The 18332-nt window shown below is 41.6% G+C and overlaps 1 protein-coding gene across 2 annotated transcripts in view; it reads right to left on the minus strand.

The window, feature by feature from the left end:
* eepd1 (endonuclease/exonuclease/phosphatase family domain containing 1) overlaps positions 1–16815 on the minus strand; it is a 33218-nt gene extending 16403 nt beyond the window's left edge. Inside the window, exons 1-2 of one of the 2 annotated variants that reach the window (XM_061092563.1) lie at positions 16650–16815; positions 15621–16548 (exon numbers count right to left, since the gene is read on the minus strand). In XM_061092563.1, the coding sequence (XP_060948546.1) occupies positions 15621–16465 (845 nt within the window). In that variant the 5' untranslated portion in view covers positions 16466–16548; positions 16650–16815. Of the gene's footprint in view, positions 1–15620 lie in introns of both variants that reach the window. The other variant, XM_061092562.1, reaches the window with a different exon arrangement.
* Between the last annotated feature and the right edge of the window lie 1517 nt (positions 16816–18332).

The raw sequence follows: 18332 nt of genomic DNA on the forward strand, positions 1-18332 counted from the left end.
ATAAAAGCCTGACTTTCACAATAAAACAATAAATAATCAAACCTGAGTTAATGCGAGATAAAATAATTAGTTGAGTTAAATAAGTGATGAGTTAACTCGTAATTAACTAGTTAACTTGCCCAGCCCTAAAAAAAACATTTAAAAATGTAATTTAAACCAGGGCTACGTTGTAGCACTTGCGGGCCCGAGCTCCTGCACGTTGAAGCCTGTTGGGGGAGAGAGCGGTCGATGACCAAGTGCACGTCTCCGCGTTGGATGCGTTTTCCTCTCTGTGGCAAGGATAAAAGCTTCACTTCCTGTAGCCACCAGGGGGCGCTGTGATTTAAAGTCATAATTTCTGTGTAGATGTCATCAAGCTGGGACTCTAGTCTTACATGTCTAGTTTGGACTCAAATGCACAATAAACGCTTCACTTCCTGTAGCCACCAGGGGGCGCTGTGATTTAAAGTCATGATTTCTGTGTAGATGTCATCAGGCCGGGACTCTTGTCTTACATGTCTAGTTTGGACTCAATTGGACAATAAACGCTGCACTTCCTGTAGCCACCAGGGGGCGCTGTGATTTAAAGTCATGATTTCTGTGTAGATGTCATCAGGCCGGGACTCTAGTCTTACATGTCTATTTTGGACTCGATTGGACAATATATGTCCGAGATACAGAACCTCGTGTTTTGATGGCGTGTAATCAAACTTCGACGCCACGGTCACACGGCCTTAAAACCATATGAGTATCTTCAGGGGGCGGGCTGTTGATACACACATGTAGTTTGAGTGAGATAGAACCATGAACACTGAAGTAACAGCATTTCGTGTTTCACGGCGAGTTGATGAACTTTGACGCCACGCCACGGTCACACGGTGTGACGAAAAATCAATCCCTAAGTCAATTTTTATCTCCATCTTGTTGTGATGACATTCATCTGAATTTAAAGATGAACTGATGAAAGCCCTGGGACAAGTATGTCAAAGTAAAAATGTGGAATATGGTCAAAATGGCCACCAAATCCAAAATGGTGGGCTTCCTGTTTGGTCTAACATATCAATCCAAGAGACTTATTTGTTTTTTATGAAAAGACACATGCCATAATGGATTTTTGTACAAGTCGGCCAATCGTAGCGCCGGGCTGCCCTTTAGGGGGCGCTAGTCAGTTTTTTTGCCACGCCCATTTCTTAAAACCATATGAATATCTCAGGGGGGGGGGGCTGTTGATACACACATGTAGTTTGAGTGAGATGGAACCATGAACATGGAAGTTACAGCAATTTCGTGTTTCGCGGCGAGTTGATGAACTTTGACGCCACGCCACGGTTACACGGTGTGACGAAGGACAAATCCCTAAATCATTTTTTATCTCCATCTTGTTGTGATGACACTCATGTATATTTGAAGTTGATCTGATGAAAGCCCTGGGACAAGTATGTCAAAGTAAAAATGGTGAATATGGTCAAAATGGCCACTAAATAGAAAATGGCGGGCTTCCTGTTGCGTTTTTCATAATGCTCTAAGAGGCTTTTTTTCATCATTAGTCACGATACACCTCTCGCCCGATTTTGGTGAAAATCGGTTATGTGGAAACCTAGCGGCTGGGTTCCAGGGGGCGCTGTTGAGCCATTTTGCCACGCCCATTTCCAAATACTCCAGAATACTGTAATTTTCACCAAGTTCTAATATACTGCAGAGTTTAGCAACTTTTTGAGCATTGGAAAGCCCTCAAAAAGCAAATTTAGGATAGTGACAATAATAATCCTTACAGATTCAATAGGGCCTCTCACCATTCGGTGCTCGGGCCCTAAATAAGCAGAGAACTGATTTTAAGGAACATAAGAACATGACAGAGTCAGCTATGTAACTCTGTCAATTCAGAGCCTTGTATCTAAAGAGGAGAACCTTAAAGTCATTCCTGAGTTTTCCTACTAACCAGTGCAGAGCAGCTAGAACTGGACTTATGTGTTCTCTCTTCTTGGTTCTGGTTCAGAGCCGAGCTGCAGAGTTCTGAATGAGCTGGAGTCTCTCTATCGTTTTCTTTAGGAGAACTGTATTAAATGCATAACAGTTATCATGTCGGCTAGAAATTAAGGCATGGATCAGCTTTTCAGCATCTGTCTGATTTATCAATGGCCGAACCATTGCTATGTTTCTAAAGCGGAAAAATCTGGTTTTGGTCACCTTATTAATGTGGGCCTTGAAAACTCAGATCTGAGTCTATGTTGAATGCAACATGGGCAAAGAATTACAAGCGTTGCTGGTCTTTGCTAGCAGTTATTGTGCTGTTAAATTCTAATATTAAAGTTATCTGCGACAAATCCTTGGAAATGTGTAGGTCCAGTGTATGTCAATGGTCATGTGATATGATTTATCTGGCATCATAACTGATACAAATATAAAACGCTTGCCTAGATAGATATTAAATATGATTCATATTTCAGTTTTTACGCCAATAGACCACAACTTGCAACAAACGCAATGCACAACGTGGTTTCACAACTCAAGACATGATGCAAATAGATGGCATGAGTAGGCAAGGCACAGCTGAGGTGTGTCAATCAATGAAGAGAATACTAGAGTTATTATTTTGACTCGTGGTTGTGATGTTTCAGACTTTATCTTTGTGCGGCTTCCCCACAGCCTTAAATACACAGCAACTAAACAAAGTCAAAGGCTGTAAATCATGAAACTCGGGAACAGGACATTAGATGTGTCAACACGGAGCATCTCGTTACAACAGGGATTGTGTAATAAGATGCAACAGAAGACTGTAGGTGTCAAAGTTTTGATGCATATGCAACACCCACCAGGATGTGTTGCCCTTTAGATGTCTGTAGCAAGGCCCAGTGTGGTTGGCTCACATCAGAGCTTGATTGATAGTTTTAAGACGCTAAAACACATCTGTTTAAACGATCAAGTTAAAGTTATATGCAGTTGGACAGTTTTCATAGAGATTTATATATCTCTTAGCAGTCTCAACAGCAACTCATAGCTCTTTACAGTACAAGTCACATTCACACATTCCAATGGGTGAATCAGTATTTTTCCGTATGTTTCCCAAGGACACCTCAGAAATTAGACTGGAGGAGCAGGGGATCGAACCACTGACCTTCTGGTTAGTGGACGACTCTCTATCGCCTGATCCACAGTCTCCCTCAAGGAGGAGAGGGTCAAACACTTGATATCCAACCACACTGATGCAAACAGTGAAGTTTGCTAATACCCTCTTCTTCAGCTGATGTATTATTAGTGTATGTTCACAACAACTAGTAAGGACTGCTTGGTGTAATTAAGAAAGAAGTGAGCTTTCTACAGCCACATTTTTGACTAGTGCCAGGTTTGTAAATCTGAGTCCTTGAAACAAAACAGTCCCCCCGAACACTGTGACTGGAATAAGAATCAGAGCAGCTGCTGATGCATATTCAACACACCACCACCAGCACAGCAGGTGATAAATGAAGACCTGAAAGTAGATCTAGATGTGTGGAGCTATGCTAGAGATATGCTCCTAATGCTTAATGTCATGTACAAATGTATTTTTAAAAGCAACAATATTGAAGTAGTCATGGATTCCAATGAGTTTGCATTTGTTATAGATGTTGGTTCTTATTCAGAACAGATGTGCTTTGTTAACTACTTTTCTGTCTATATTTTCCAGTCAAACAAACAACACATATTTGATAGAAATCACTCGTGAGGATATTTAGATATAAGATATTTGGCATCTAGTTTTAGGACACAACTGATCGATTGACTATGACCAACAATGAATGAGAAACAAACAACAACTTTAATGAAGAGTGTAAAAATCTTGCTTCAGGGAAATTAGATGATTAAAGGTACCTGGTGATGTATCTGTCCACTTGTGGCACAATAGAGCAATGATCTTACAGACTGGTCCCCATTCGGTTGCTCACACATGTGGATACACATGTGCACATGTGAGCATGTGCAAACGTGGATACACATGTGCACATGTGTGCATGTGAGTTCTACACATTCCTGCTGTCAGCTTTATGCTGCTCCACAGATGGACTGTTAGTGGTGGTATAATAATTATGTATGTGAACTTAACAAGGCAGCTTTATTTCATTAGTCAGTGTTAGCTAACTCATCAGTATTACTTATTTCATATCGGTATTACCTATTTCATTCATTCAGTCAGTCTACCCAGTAGTAATATACTTTATTATAGTTTAAAAATTTATATTAAGGTGTATATTTTATTATATTTTATTTTAAAACTTGTTTTTATTTTATTTTATATATTTGCTAGATGCAATTTTTGTGCACATGATAAATAAAGTCTTGAATCTTGTAAACTTTAACCTGTGTAAGTGTGAGTTAAAAATAACCTTAACTGTATAGTGTATACTTTCACTGACTCCCACGTACACGACTGAGACAACTTCGACCAGTGTGTTGGGAGCTCATGTGCCAGGGTCAGAGCGTATGTGACCCCGCCGTTAGCAGAGGTGTGTTCCTGAACGTGGTCAGACGAGGGAGAACCCAGGAATCAGAGACAGGGCATTGGGGGACACGCTGGAACAAGTGTCGCCTGCGGCAGTTTCACATGGAGACTTCCAGGATCTGCTGATAACATCTTGGACTTGATTGCACAAGGCACCTTCAGACGTCTTTTAGAGTCCATCACTCTTTCACCTGCCCCTTCTGGTGGCAGGTGAAAGACCAACAGCTTATTATAGAGGGGTTGGTCATGATCACAATGTTTTGACTCAGCAGTGTATGTTTAGACTAGATTATCCACAATATTAACTACAGACACAGCAAAGGCTAATCCAGGCTAAAACAAGAAGCCTGAAAATGGATCAGAAATGATTTACATAACAATACAACAGCGACTCTTAGGCACAAATGGAGCAAGTCAATCATTAATACTTAGTGCAGTTTTCCTGCATATCCATCTTTTCCTTCCCCATTCAGCTGAATAGCTGGTGAGATCACAACAATGTCGCCTTTGTGATCACTCAGATCCTGTTATCAGAACACACAGGCCTACACTCACACTGTCACTCTACACTGTTCACTGTTTTGCATTTTGCATTTTGCATTTAGCATTTCACTTTTTACTTCACTTTTTATATCTTTTATCTTTTATATATTTTTATTCAGAAATGTTTATGTCAAAAGTGAGAAAATATATACTGGTTTCCTATTTTTTATTGCTCTCCTATGTATGTTGTATTTATTGCGTTTTTATGTTTCTATGTTCATTGTATGCACCAATAACCAGAGCAAATTCCTTGTATGTGTAAACGTACTTGGCAATAAAATACTTCTGATTCTGATTCTGATTCTGATTCAGATACATCAGCCCTCTCCTGTAGGTGTGATCTCTCTGCACAGTGAAATAAACTGTTAAAATCCACTGGCAGGGATTCAATCCCAGCTCACATTGAGATGACCAGAGGTTCAGCCACATCATCAGGACAGGGTGGATAATGCTGAGACAGTGATGCAGCGTGTGCTTTGATTGTAACTATCATCCCTTCAGGAGGTCAGAGTGTGCTGTGTCTGCAGGAGATAACAATTCAGACCCAAGTAATTCTTAGAGGAAATGAAAATAAGACAGACACACACAAACACTAACAAAGATTAAAGAGAGACTTCATGACATCCATCCTAATCCCTGAGTGTCACCGTGACAACACAAACCGTCGCTATGCAAACAGAAATGCGGTGTGATGAGGCTAAACCACGAGTGACTGATTCAACGCTTGTCGGGCTGGGGGAAATCTAAGAGCAGGACACCAGGTTGCGTAACAAGCAGCAGCAGCAGGGAGGTGACCTTGAACATGAAAGAACAGCTCTGAGGATTTTCTGCCACTGAACGAGGAAAGGGCCCGAGGCAACAGTTCACCACTGCAACACACATTTAAACGGCCCTCTGTGTGACAGGGGTGCTGACAGTGATGATAAATTTAGTTTGTGTTTTGAGGGGATTTCACTTCAGATCACTGCACATCCACATTTTCATGTTTGAACTTCAGCTAAAAGACAAATCTGTTCTGCTATTGGCCTCTACTTCCCAGTTCCTCTGATGAATCACCAACAGGTAATTATTTAAAATGTAAATAAGTTTTGTAAGGCTGTTAATTTCAAAATTTTTACACTCAAACACAATTTGCAGACATGTAATAAAAAATATTTGCAATAACTTTAGCAGAGTTTACAGGATAATGTTTTCACGCATGTACAAATGCCTGTTTGGAATGGACTGTCTGGCAGTTACTTTAGAGTTATACCTTGTCATTAGTGAGTCGTCCTTAAACAGACCCAAAATATAACCTATCAATTTGTATTTTTGATATATTCATGTTTGTGTGCTGGACATGGTGCAGAGTGAAGTTGGAAAACAATTTTCTTCATCCTAACTGGTTAATCAGATAAACAGATGCATAGTCAATGTTTTTGATTAAATAAAACAGAATTTGCTTTATCAAGTGTGTGGTTCATAAATAAGTTTGAATGATTTACTGACCTGCTGCTATTTTTTCAGCAGAAAGAAACTTTTCAAAATAAAAGCTCTGTAATTCAGCTTGATATTAAGTATTGCGACAAACAAAGCGAGAATTATGCTTATAATTTAAAGAATAATTTTACATTTTAAAAACACGATTAGGGCAAGTTGAATCACACTTTATTTTTCTCCACAGAGTAGTTGCACCTTTAAATTGCATCCATAATTCATGCTAACACCAAACATAATCAGTTAATTTAGCCATGTTTTATGAGTGTTTGGAACTTACTGAGTATACAGGAATGTAGATCTTATGGACATTTGGATACAAACTCATCACCACAGAGACGGACTGATGTCTGTGAAAATCCAAAGCAGCTGGCTTGAATTTATTTAGAGCCTTGTTTTATACTCAAAACATGTTTTTAAGATTTACCCCTCAAATGAAGTCCTCCATTTAGCTATCTCTGTACTCTTATTATTATATCAATCTGTAATTCCCCTCATTCGATGCTTCTTAAGTACTGTATCTTTTGTTTCATCCCTTTGATAAAGAGGGAGTAGCACTATTCAACGTGGCGAGGCAATAAGTCACTTTGATCGGCTGCTCGCTGTTAAAGTGCTGCTGCAGGAGACAAATAAGTGCACATCAGCTTTGTCTGACTGAAGAAACTGGGAACACTGTATTGGCTCAAGAAGCCTAGTCGCTGTGCAGCACCCTAACTTACCCACTGTAATGTGCTGTGTCAGTGGAAATTTCCACATGAGCACCCAACACCCTGCGTCAACTCAGCACAGACCTCCCGTCCTCCCGTCCTTGCGACCTCAGCACCCCCGCTAGTCTCACCCTCTTTATGCGTCCCTGGACTGTAACAGACAGGCCCAATTCACTCACATCAGGATGAAATGTACATTTTCAGCCGGCTTCTGCGTGTGGTGCCGATATTGTTGTTACGTCAGAGTGTGAAGGGATTAAAGGAGTGTGTGACGCTACTGCCAAACTGCGCCTGGATTATGTGTCTAATAATCCAGGCCTGCTGTGCAGAACCACATATGCGGGGTACATCCTCTCTACAGCTGGACTGGGCTACAGTCAACAGGCATAGATCTTACAGTCTCACTTACAGAACCGAGGAGGGACACCGCTCTTTTTGTATAATGTTATCAGTGACTGAAAGGTGCTCTGTGTGGAGCTGTTTGCACGGTGCTATCTTAAAATGAGCTGCTCCCTTAGTGTGATTACTGTAAACAAATGAGAACAATGTTAATGAATAGCTGGTATTGACACTGTGCCAGCAACTTCGTCAGAGCTTGTTATTGTTAAAGTTAATGAGATAAACCCACAGTGACGTAAGAAGATCAATACCAAATCATGTGTTAAATGTAGAGTCAGCCTAGCTTGGCATGAAGATCATAAACAGGAGGAAACAGCTTGCCTCTCTCAGAAGCTTATTTGTTTAATCCAAACGGAAAGGGCCAACAATTCATAAAATTGCTATTGAGACATAATTCATTGTTCGAGCGAAGAAATCGATTAGAGTGCAGGATGAGGAAGCTGCAAACAATGAGATGTGCATTTGTGCAGACAGAGTATAGATGTTAACAGTATGACAAAGATCAAGACAACAGTGTGTGTGTGAGTGTGTGTGGGTGTGTGTGTGTGTGTGTGTGTGTGTGTGTGTGTGTGTGTGTGTGTACTATGTATATTATGTCCGGGGCATGATGTGTTTCCTTTCTGTAGCCACTCCTAGACTCATCCTTTATGGATTCATGGTGCAGTCAAAAGCCAAATGCTGTCAGTGTTAGAAAAAAAGGAACGTGACCTAATGCTGAGTTTTCAATTCTTTGTGATTCTGAACAGAAGATATATATATATATTTAGAATCTAATCTTAATTTTGCCATGGACTTTTGTGTGAAGCACTTTGTAACCTCGTTTAGATAAGTGCTATAAAAATAAAGTTATTATAATTATTATGAATCTCCAAGAAGCCAGTTCAGGTCACTTCTACCACATTAAATTCAATGACATTTACTGCGGTGATTGATAAAGAATAAAAGTATAGCTACATAGCCTGAAAACTGGGTGTACTTGGCAGCTGTGGCTTAAGAGATAGTAAAAAGTTAGTGGATCGATCCCTGGCTCCTCCAGCCTGCATTACAAAGTGTTCTTGGGAAATATACTGAGCCCCAAATTGCCCCAGATTGCTGTGCTGACAGAGTATGAAAGGTGCGTGATGGAAGAATGCACAGCATATGATAGTGCTGTGTGGAAAGGTGACTGTGGCTGGTACTCTAAAGCACTTTGAGTGGTCGACGAGACAAGAAAAGCTTTATAGCAAATGGTAAATTCACCAATTACTTTTCACCCACAAGACCTGATGTCTCAGTGGACAAGAAGGAGACCTTATCAGAGACGCTAATCTTGGTGTTATGTCTGGCTGTTAATCAGTGGGAACATTTGTATATGATACAGTGCTGACATTAAGTGTTGTATGCAAATATGTTTAGAAGGAAAGTGATTGGGTGTTTCTTCGGCGGTTCTTCATCTCTGTAGATGAGAGCCGGCGGCGCTCAAGCTGATTAATTCACAGATATTTTATCTGAACTTCAGCTGCAATCTGTGAGACTATGTGCAAAAGGGGAAATACAGATTCCGAGAATAGACAGCAAATGAAATGCAAGGGAGAATTAAATAAGAAATCATTCTGAATATTAATAGAATCAAATGCTCTGTGTGACTGCAGCCATCCATGAGTCTCATGGTTTTACAAGCTTGAAGTCCCTGCAAAGTAATGAATGATAAGCTAAACAAGGAGCAGACACAGATCTGATTAGACGGTGCTATGATAAGCAGGATGTCTGTCCCTCAAAGACCAGGAATATCATTATCATATAAGAGGCTTTACTGGCTGCACAGTAAACACAGCAGGCTGGAGCATCATCTGTTAGCCGACATGAAGGAGAGGTGGGGATATGAAATGAGACAGGCTGAACAGTGACTGGGTTTTAAACGTTTTCTCCTCCACGTTTCACCTGGACGTCATTCTAAGCAAATAAAACCCCACAAAAGAGGCAATCCAGGATGAGTGACTGCTTTGGCTTAATACACAAGCTGAGGATTAAGATCTGTTTGTATTGTGTCTCCTTCCTTTCACTCTGTCACTTTTTAATAAAATACAGTTTGGCTTTCGTAGGAACGATCTACACTATCTGCAAAGTCAGCCGACCGTTGCCTACTATGAGCAGCCCTGTCAGTAAGGTCAGAGGTCAACCACAGACACCACACCGCTGAAGACAAACCCTGGCGACTTGATATGGTGATGATAAAGGGGAAATGAAAGCAACCTCGAGTGACATTGCAGCTTTTGGGTTTAGCTTGGTCATGCCATGAAACTGGAACTGATGATCCATCTACTCACACTACTCATACTACTCCGCTCCCTTCACTGGTTACCAGTGGCTGCCCATATCCGTTTCATATACTTATACGGCAGTAACCTATAGCACTTTGTAGTTTGGCTTTTCCTTTTTTGATCCTTGTGGTTCTGGGTTTGTACCCTCATGGTTGAATGCACTTATTGTAAGTCGCTTCATATAAAAGCATCAGCTAAATGAAATGTAATGTAATTTTTGTTTCAATAAGGAAAATGATCTACGCTCGCAGTACATGAGACAGTGATTAGGAGGAACAGAGAAAGTGAAAACTCAAGAATCCTTGAAAGTTGTAGGAGGGTAAGGTATTAAAATTGATCAACATCGGTGTAAGAGCAATTATTATTATTGTTCACTGACTGAACAATAATTGTATTGAAATCGTTGTCATCATGCCTTAAAGGAAAGGCCAATCTTTTCTGAGCTTGTTTGTCAGAATAGTAACAATTTGGACTTTGAATCATGTGAATATTGCACATGCCAGGAGCCATGATTCGAACTTATCTATTTCTCCATATTCATAAATATTACTTCCATTTTCATGTTAACGACTAGGTCCAACTCTATAAATTCATTCCACTGGAGACTGTCTGAATAACGTTATCTTCATTTTTAAATGGTACTGCTCCCCTCCTCTCTCTCTCTCTCTCTCTCTGTGACAGCTGTGCCAAGGCCAAGTTGTATTATCAAGCACAATGACTTTTTAGCATTGGTTGTTCTTTTTCTTCTCACTCCCTCTCTTTGAGTTGCCCAAGAGCTCACCGCCAAGACTAGGGCTGGAGGATATGCCTTCAAATCAATATCACGATTATTTCTAAGTTTTACTTAAATTATGATTAATCCCCTGCCACCCCCACAGGATCATGATCTGACTGAACTCAGCTCACGCACAACTCTTCAGTTCTTTCTGTTATTTGCCTCCAGTCTCTCCTCTTTCCACTGTTTGCAATGATGTCAGCGCCTTTAAGAATCACCTGACATCACCTGAGTAAAGCTCAGTGTTTAACATGTCATGTCTCATGTGTTTATTAAGGTCCCAGTGCCAAGGGAAATCATGTGGATATGTGATGCAAAGCTTTCTTCATGAATTTAGAGTTTATGCAATCACCCAGCACTTCAATGCAAGCCTGAGATGTTAAAAGCACGACACGGTCAGTGAGACAGCTGAATTCCACTGTGTGAGGCAAGAAAAGAAGCAGACAGGCAAAACAGAAAAGTCCTACAAACTGTCATTCAGACCTTCCTGAGCAGATTTGACAGTAACATAGCTGTTCACCACTAAAGCCACATTTTCTCAGAGGCAAGTGAGGTGCTGTCAGCTCGCATCCCCTCCTTGATCCTTGTTAACCCCGTCTGTGGAGCCTAGTGGCAGCTCTTTCACTTCCCTCCTGCATAGTGTTTGAGGCTGACGACAGGCCAGCTAACATCAGCAGGCTTGGGAGTCTGAAGAGGCTGAGCGCAGATTGCTGTGTAACCTTCGGTAAGCAGGAGTTCATTGAACTCTCAAAGCTCTCTGTTTGTGTCTGGAGGAAAGCCAGGAAGTGGGTAAACTCAGCCTGGATCTTGTGATTGCTCACACAGCCGAGGCCAAGCTGTGCAAACACACCGTATCTCCTCCAGAGCATCCTTCTCCATAACAAACCCAGCACTATCACGGGTGTTAATGTTGCTACCAATAGCTGGGAACACAGGAAGTGGGAGGCATGAGCAGGGGGTGTGGTTGAGATTTAATTCAAGGTAGTTGGGTTTGGAAGGAGATGGAAGGGGAGATGGGAGAAAATTTGACCTGTCACCAAATGTAATCTGACATTTCTTATCAAAACACACCTGGAAGCCACTCCTTGTTCAAGCAGGGCTTGGTGGCTTAATAAACATTTATGACACTAACTCCTTTCTGTAAACTCAAAAAGGTTTTGTTGCCTTGAATAACCATAGCATGTAAGAGAAACACAGGCCTAATAAAACTTCAAACAAACTGCTTCATCAAAATGTGTTCAAATTCACAATGACTTCCTGATGACAGACTAGCCAGAGCTGCATTCGGGCATTTCCAACAATTTTAGTTCCATCATGTGGTGACACAGGAGAGCCAGCTCCTCAGATCGGACTCAGCAGTCCACCTAAATCTAAAGGACAAGGGACTTTTAATTTGAATACAACAATGTCCACATTTCCCAGAAATATTTGTCATTGTTTGGTTGGAGCTTTGCGTTCTCCTATGGATCGTAGGATATGGAGGTAGGAAAGCAACATGGAGGCAACACAAACAAACATGGAGGAGGGTGAACCTGACAGAACAGGAGAAGGACTCCAAGCCACCTGTATTTTATAGACAAAATGAGGAGCTCATACCACAAAAAGGAACTACTTGTGTTGCATGGAGGTGGTTTGGGCATAAAACCTCCTGTCAGCACACTGTTCTTTGCAATTTACACCACAGAGCAGTCCACACAACTGACACCACTAACCTTTAACCACCTATTTATGTCAAACCCTATTAGAGAGAGTCTGAGAGCCATGCAAGTGCAGTTGAGAGCTCTAACCAAAGACCAAACTCAAGATGCATTTACCCGCAACAAAAGAACAATGAAGATGGAAGGCGATTACAGCCGCTGATGCAACTTTAATCAAGAAAAGACTTGGCCCCATTTTACAAGGCTAAGAAAAGGTGGAATAACTTGTAGCACTACAGTTATCTGGAAGTATTGCCTTCAAGAAGAAGCTGCACGACTTATGTGATTGATTAATGGATTGCGAGCTGCAGCTGCATCACCTTAAAGCCTCAGACTGGGTTCAACAATGTAGCACAAACTGTCATCCTATCCTCAAAAGCAGAGTGGCTGAAGACTGCTTGTGTCACAGCAGCGCAACTGCTGTTCTGTCATATGCCACAGAAAAATTCATATCTTTGGGTTTCTGTCTGTTGGCCAAACAAAAGCAGCATTTGAAGACTGGGATCTTTTATATCTTTTACTGTTTTATGACATTTTGTAGACAAAATGATTCGTCGAGAGGAAGTCTTCAAATTAAACGAGAATCTAAATAATTGATAGCTGCAGCCCTCCTTTGGTTTGGAGTGGTGCTGTGAGCCAGTAGTACAGAGGAAGAGAGACACAGCACAGATGGTCAAATCAGCACTTCACAAGACTGAACCTTCACTCAGATATGTTACTCTGACAGATTCCACATGAATCAGCAGAAGGGCCTCTGATAAGGGCTAACTAGGGATGAACTCAGCAAATACTTACCATAGTACAGTGGCCCTGAGAGGTCAACAAATTGCATATCAAGAAAACACATGCAATTTATATATAATATATCATCAATTTGGGATCGTCACTTATTTGTGTCGCCTAGAAACGCTTGAAGTTTGTGTTACTTGCCGCGTGTTTGTCTATTTTGGTTGTGTTTGTGGAAAAGGGATGTTTAGTTCCACTTATTCATCCATGACCAGAGGCAGATGTCTCAACAAATTCAAAACAACTTTATTTGGCCCTGCAGGGCAATTCTAAGGCACACAGAGCCAAGGGATATAATCATGTTCAAGGAAGGGTTTATTATTTATTTCACTCTCCATTCTAGTGCAGACAGGTTTTGCAGGGTCACCATTTGAATAAACAGGATAAGGTGCTTTGGGATCATGTGATGGCTGCATAGAAGAGGATGCTAATGTTACTGGCAGGCAGAGTTTCAGATGTAACAACGTGTACTGCAACAAGTGCCCCCTCATGACCCCACCCTCCTCCTCCTCCTCCACCCTACCAAGCCGGTCAGGCCTCACGACACAAGCAGGATAGAGCACAGCTCAGGATCAGGAACAGGCAAACCTGGTGCCAACAGACACTAATAAACTCCAGTCACACCCAGCATGAGTATTGTGTATTATGTACAAAGAATAAACTGAAAACGAGGAGACCATATGAGAAGTCACGGGAACACACAAAGTAAATATCCTGTGTAACACTGCATGCAAAGCCCTCATAGGCCGGAGGACAGGGTGAGCTAGGAAGCTTGTTGCACAGCTTGTTGTCAAGCAAATCTCCTGTTGTAGTAAATTGTCTGTATTTTATATAGCCCTTTACAGTACAGTTTTACTCTCACACATTCATGAAGTGCATCTGTATGCAATTTAGGGTTCAGTATCTTGCCCGAGGATCCTTCGGCATGCAGAGATTGAAGGACAAGGGAAGATCAGGATCAACCTGCTGACCTTCTGAGGACGACCACTCTAACCCCGGAGCCACAGCCCCAGATAGAATCTCATTATTCCTTGACTGTGCAACCACACACTGAAACTCTGATCTCAAGGTTTATCTGATTAATATGAATTCACAGAGCTTCTACCTGCACAGATACACTCAGGGGAAAAAGACCACCATCGCTTTTAATTGGCCGACTACAGACTGTGGCGCTCTCTCTCTCTGCTTCTCTTTAATGTTCTTGTTCAAGTTAAAACTTGTCAAACACCAGTATCCTGAATCAAAGAGTCCCATGTTGCGTCACACTCTCAACTCGTCGCAGTGACAATAAAACAGGTTTACCCCCAGAAACCTGCTGCTTCTCTTGCCCTCTGTGTGTCCTGGGCTAAAGTATAATGGCTTCAAACATTGATGCAGGTTCATTATGGTTTAATGACCAGGTTTCACTGGGACTAGCAATTCTCAGACCTGGATCAATAAACTTTGGGCAAACTAAAGAAAATAGAAAATAGAGAAACAGCTTATTATGTTAAAAAAAAGGTTAATTGTATTAAAGGTTCCATGTGTAGAATTTAGCGGTGACGTTTTATGTTGCAGATGAATACCCCTCATCTCAGCCTCCCATTTCAAAAGCCAAATTAAGGCTTCGGGGGCTGGAGCTGCATGTAAACTGAAGGCAAAACTCAGCACCAAGTCACCAACTGCAACAGAAAGCATCTCACCTGCTTTTTCTTCTGGCGATAAATGGTTTGCGTTAGTCTGTGTAAACAATTAGTTGTTGACGGTCCCCACGTGATCAGTCAACCGCACTAATCCGGAATGTTCTAGAGTATTTGTGTTAAAACATCCCAATGCAGCAGCAGCAGCAGCAGCAGCAGCAGCAGCAGCAGCAGCAGCAGCAGACTGAACTGTTTGGCACGGAGTCGGGACTGGCAAAAGCCACCTGAGCCAGACATGAATCGATGTGGCTCTGATGGAACTGTGCCAAAGGTGGAACGAGCAAGATGGGCGGATCGCTGCTGGCCCTCAACACCAATTACAGGCTTTGGGCCACTGTTATGGCAAAATCTAAATTATACTTTTAGATAAAATGTCCTAATCCAAATCAGCAAACCTCCAAAGGTCTGTATCTATGAACCTACTTCAGCTCATCTCATATAGATATGTATTGATCCATTAAATAATTGCCTAGTTCAGTGGCTAATATTGACAACAAAATATTTAATAGGCATTTACATTTTATATGGTCAATGGTTTTCTTCAGCCATCTGTACACTTTAATGTTTCCTGGGCTCTTTCAATAAACGCATTATTTTAGTTATTAATACTTCATGAGCATATTTATTCTTGTAATACAATTCTTTAGTTAATTCAATTAACAAAAACATTTGATTTCATGTTTTTCTAAGAGTTTTGAAAGCTGCTCTGGAGGTAAACTGTGGCCTCGCTCTCGGGTTGCGACCCATCCATCCACCTCACCTGAAGTTCAACAGTTGTGTAAGTCAGGTGAAAGCTACTCACTCGTTCTCCAGCAGGGTCATGCACACCACCTCTTTGACCCCCGGGTTGTTGGCCTTGTCACAGGAGCAGCCCTGCAGGCTCCAGGTGCCCAGGCGCACCACGGGCTTCCCGTCCCGCAACCCCGGCGGGGGCTCCAAGTTGGGCCGCACGGACAGGATCTGGGTCGGTCCTCCGGGCGGGAGGTCCAGGTCGTCGCTCCTGAAGCTGAGTGAGGTCGGGCTCGGGTGGGACTTGGTGCAGGTCAGCCCCCCGTTGGTGTTGGTGGACGGCGCCCTGGAGCGCTCCACGTACACCTGGAAGCGGATCCTGTCCAGCAGGGAGCTGTTGATGTGGGTGACCCTCACCAGGTCCTCGATGTTTTTGAACGGGCCGTTCTCCGCCCGGTAGCCCACGATGTTCTTGGCTATCTTCTCCGTGATGCCGCGGATGCTCATGAGCTGCGCCGGGGTGGCGGTGTTGATATTAATCCCGGTGCAGGGCTGGTGCTCCAGGTCTTTGCGCAGGGAGGACGGGGAGTGCTGGGACGAGCTGGTCCTGCTGGACACGCAGATTTCCAGTTTGATCACCTCCAGCTTGGTGGCTCCGATGCCGCTGACCAGTGCCAGGTCCTCCACCTTCTTAAACCCGCCGATACAGTCCCGGTACTCCACGATGTTCTGCGCAACAGTGCGGTTGACTCCCGGCAGAGTCATGAGTTCCTCCTCGGTGGCAGTGTTGATGTTCAGTCGCTCCTGGTTCACCAGGATGTGGCCGAAGTTGCACGCCGCGCTGAATTTGCGCTTCCCGCAGCTGAAGTCCGTGGGGTCCTTGGGAATGGAGCGGTGGCAGCCCAGACTCCCACCCATGGCTGGAGCGGGTCACCGGGGCTGGGGGAGTGCGGCGGTCGGGAGGAGACGCTGGGCCACGGCAGAGACAGAGAGAGGACGGGCTGAAAGGACCATGACGCAGACAGCAGCGAGAGTCACACGGGTTCACACACAGGCTCTGACAGCATCGCTCTTCAATGGGTTAAAGCTGGTAAATACGCACCGAACATCAGTGATCCTCCGGCCCCCGGCTACATGCTGCATGTGTCCACACACACACAAACACACACACAGACACACACACTGCCCGGCTCAGCTGCTCCGCCTGCAGCTGGAGCCTGTGTGTCCTCCCAGCAAATCAGATTCACCCGATCCCTGAGACTTTGCCCTCCAGCACACTGCTGCGTTACTGGGCACAGGGCGACACACACAGACACGCACACACTTTACAACCATCTCCCCCAAGTCACACGGGTTCAGAGGCAAATGCCGGAAATCATTACAATATTTTTCAAAATAAAAGCAATGTGACATGTCACGTTGAATAAATCACCGGGGGGATTACGTGTGGACATTTGTGCCAAATACCATGAGCATTTAATAATACCAACACTATGTGCAATATTACTTTGTATGTGAAATGTCACTATTCATGTGCAATAGGGTATTACATTTTTTTCATGTGCAATATTGCTATTCATGGACAATATAATGGTTTTTCATGAGAAATATTGCTGTTCATGTGCAGTATAACTATTCATGTGTAATACAGAATTAAAAATGTTCATGTATATTATCACGTAAATTTCAATATGATAGTTTTTCATGTTCAATATTACTATTCATGATCAATATTAATGTTATTTATGTGAAATATTACTATTCATGTGCAATATTTTTGGTTCTCATGTACAATATTACTATTAATGTGCGATAATACTATTCTTGTGCGATATTACTATTCATGTGTGATACAGTATTAAATTTGTTTCATGTACAATATTGCTTTTCATGTGCGATACAGTATTACAGTTTAGCATGTGCAATATTACTATTTATGTGCAGTATTACAATTTTGTCATGTGCAATATTAAGAAGTTCTTTAATTATTACTATTCATGTGCAAAACAACACTATTAAATTTTTTTTTCAGTTGCAATATTCTATCCATGTGCAACATTAGTATTCATGTGCAATATAAACAATGCTTAGCATCATATTGTGTTTATGTGCAATATTACTTGCATTTCACTTACTCCTTATATCATTGCATTACAACTTCTATTGACACTTTAGTTTAGTGTTAAGTTATTTTTTTATTTTCGTTTCTATTGCTATTTGTGCTAACTATTGGTTCTGCATTAACGCTATGAATACTAATATACACTTTGTTTTTATTTTCACATATATTTTTCCATATTTACTACTTGTTTAAATCTGTTGTAAATTGCACTGTTACTGTAATCTTGGATCAAGTTGGCACAATAATTGACATCTTAAAGTCTTAAGATGTAATAATAAATGGAGAATACATAATTCATAATACATTTTGGACGGTTTTATTTATTTATTTATTTATTACTATTCCGTTATAACCACATTGAAAACTTTTAACATTTTTAGTACATTTATCCATACTTTATGTTGCTACATTTCAATCACATTAAATTCTACATGTATTGCCACATCTGCTACTGGGAATTTAATTCTACACAAAATGAAATAATTTATTTATATATATATATATATATATATAAGATATATATATATATATAAGATAAGAAGATAATGAGTCTAATGTTAATCAATTCACATAATAAAGTAATTAAAAACTCTTCAACAACCATATGTGAATGAAAACAGTGTGTATTTTTCATGCAGGTATGCTTTGATAAATTTACCTTGC

This window comes from Limanda limanda, chromosome 19 (genome assembly GCF_963576545.1).
Source record: "Limanda limanda chromosome 19, fLimLim1.1, whole genome shotgun sequence".
Classification (NCBI taxonomy): Eukaryota; Metazoa; Chordata; class Actinopteri; order Pleuronectiformes; family Pleuronectidae; genus Limanda; species Limanda limanda.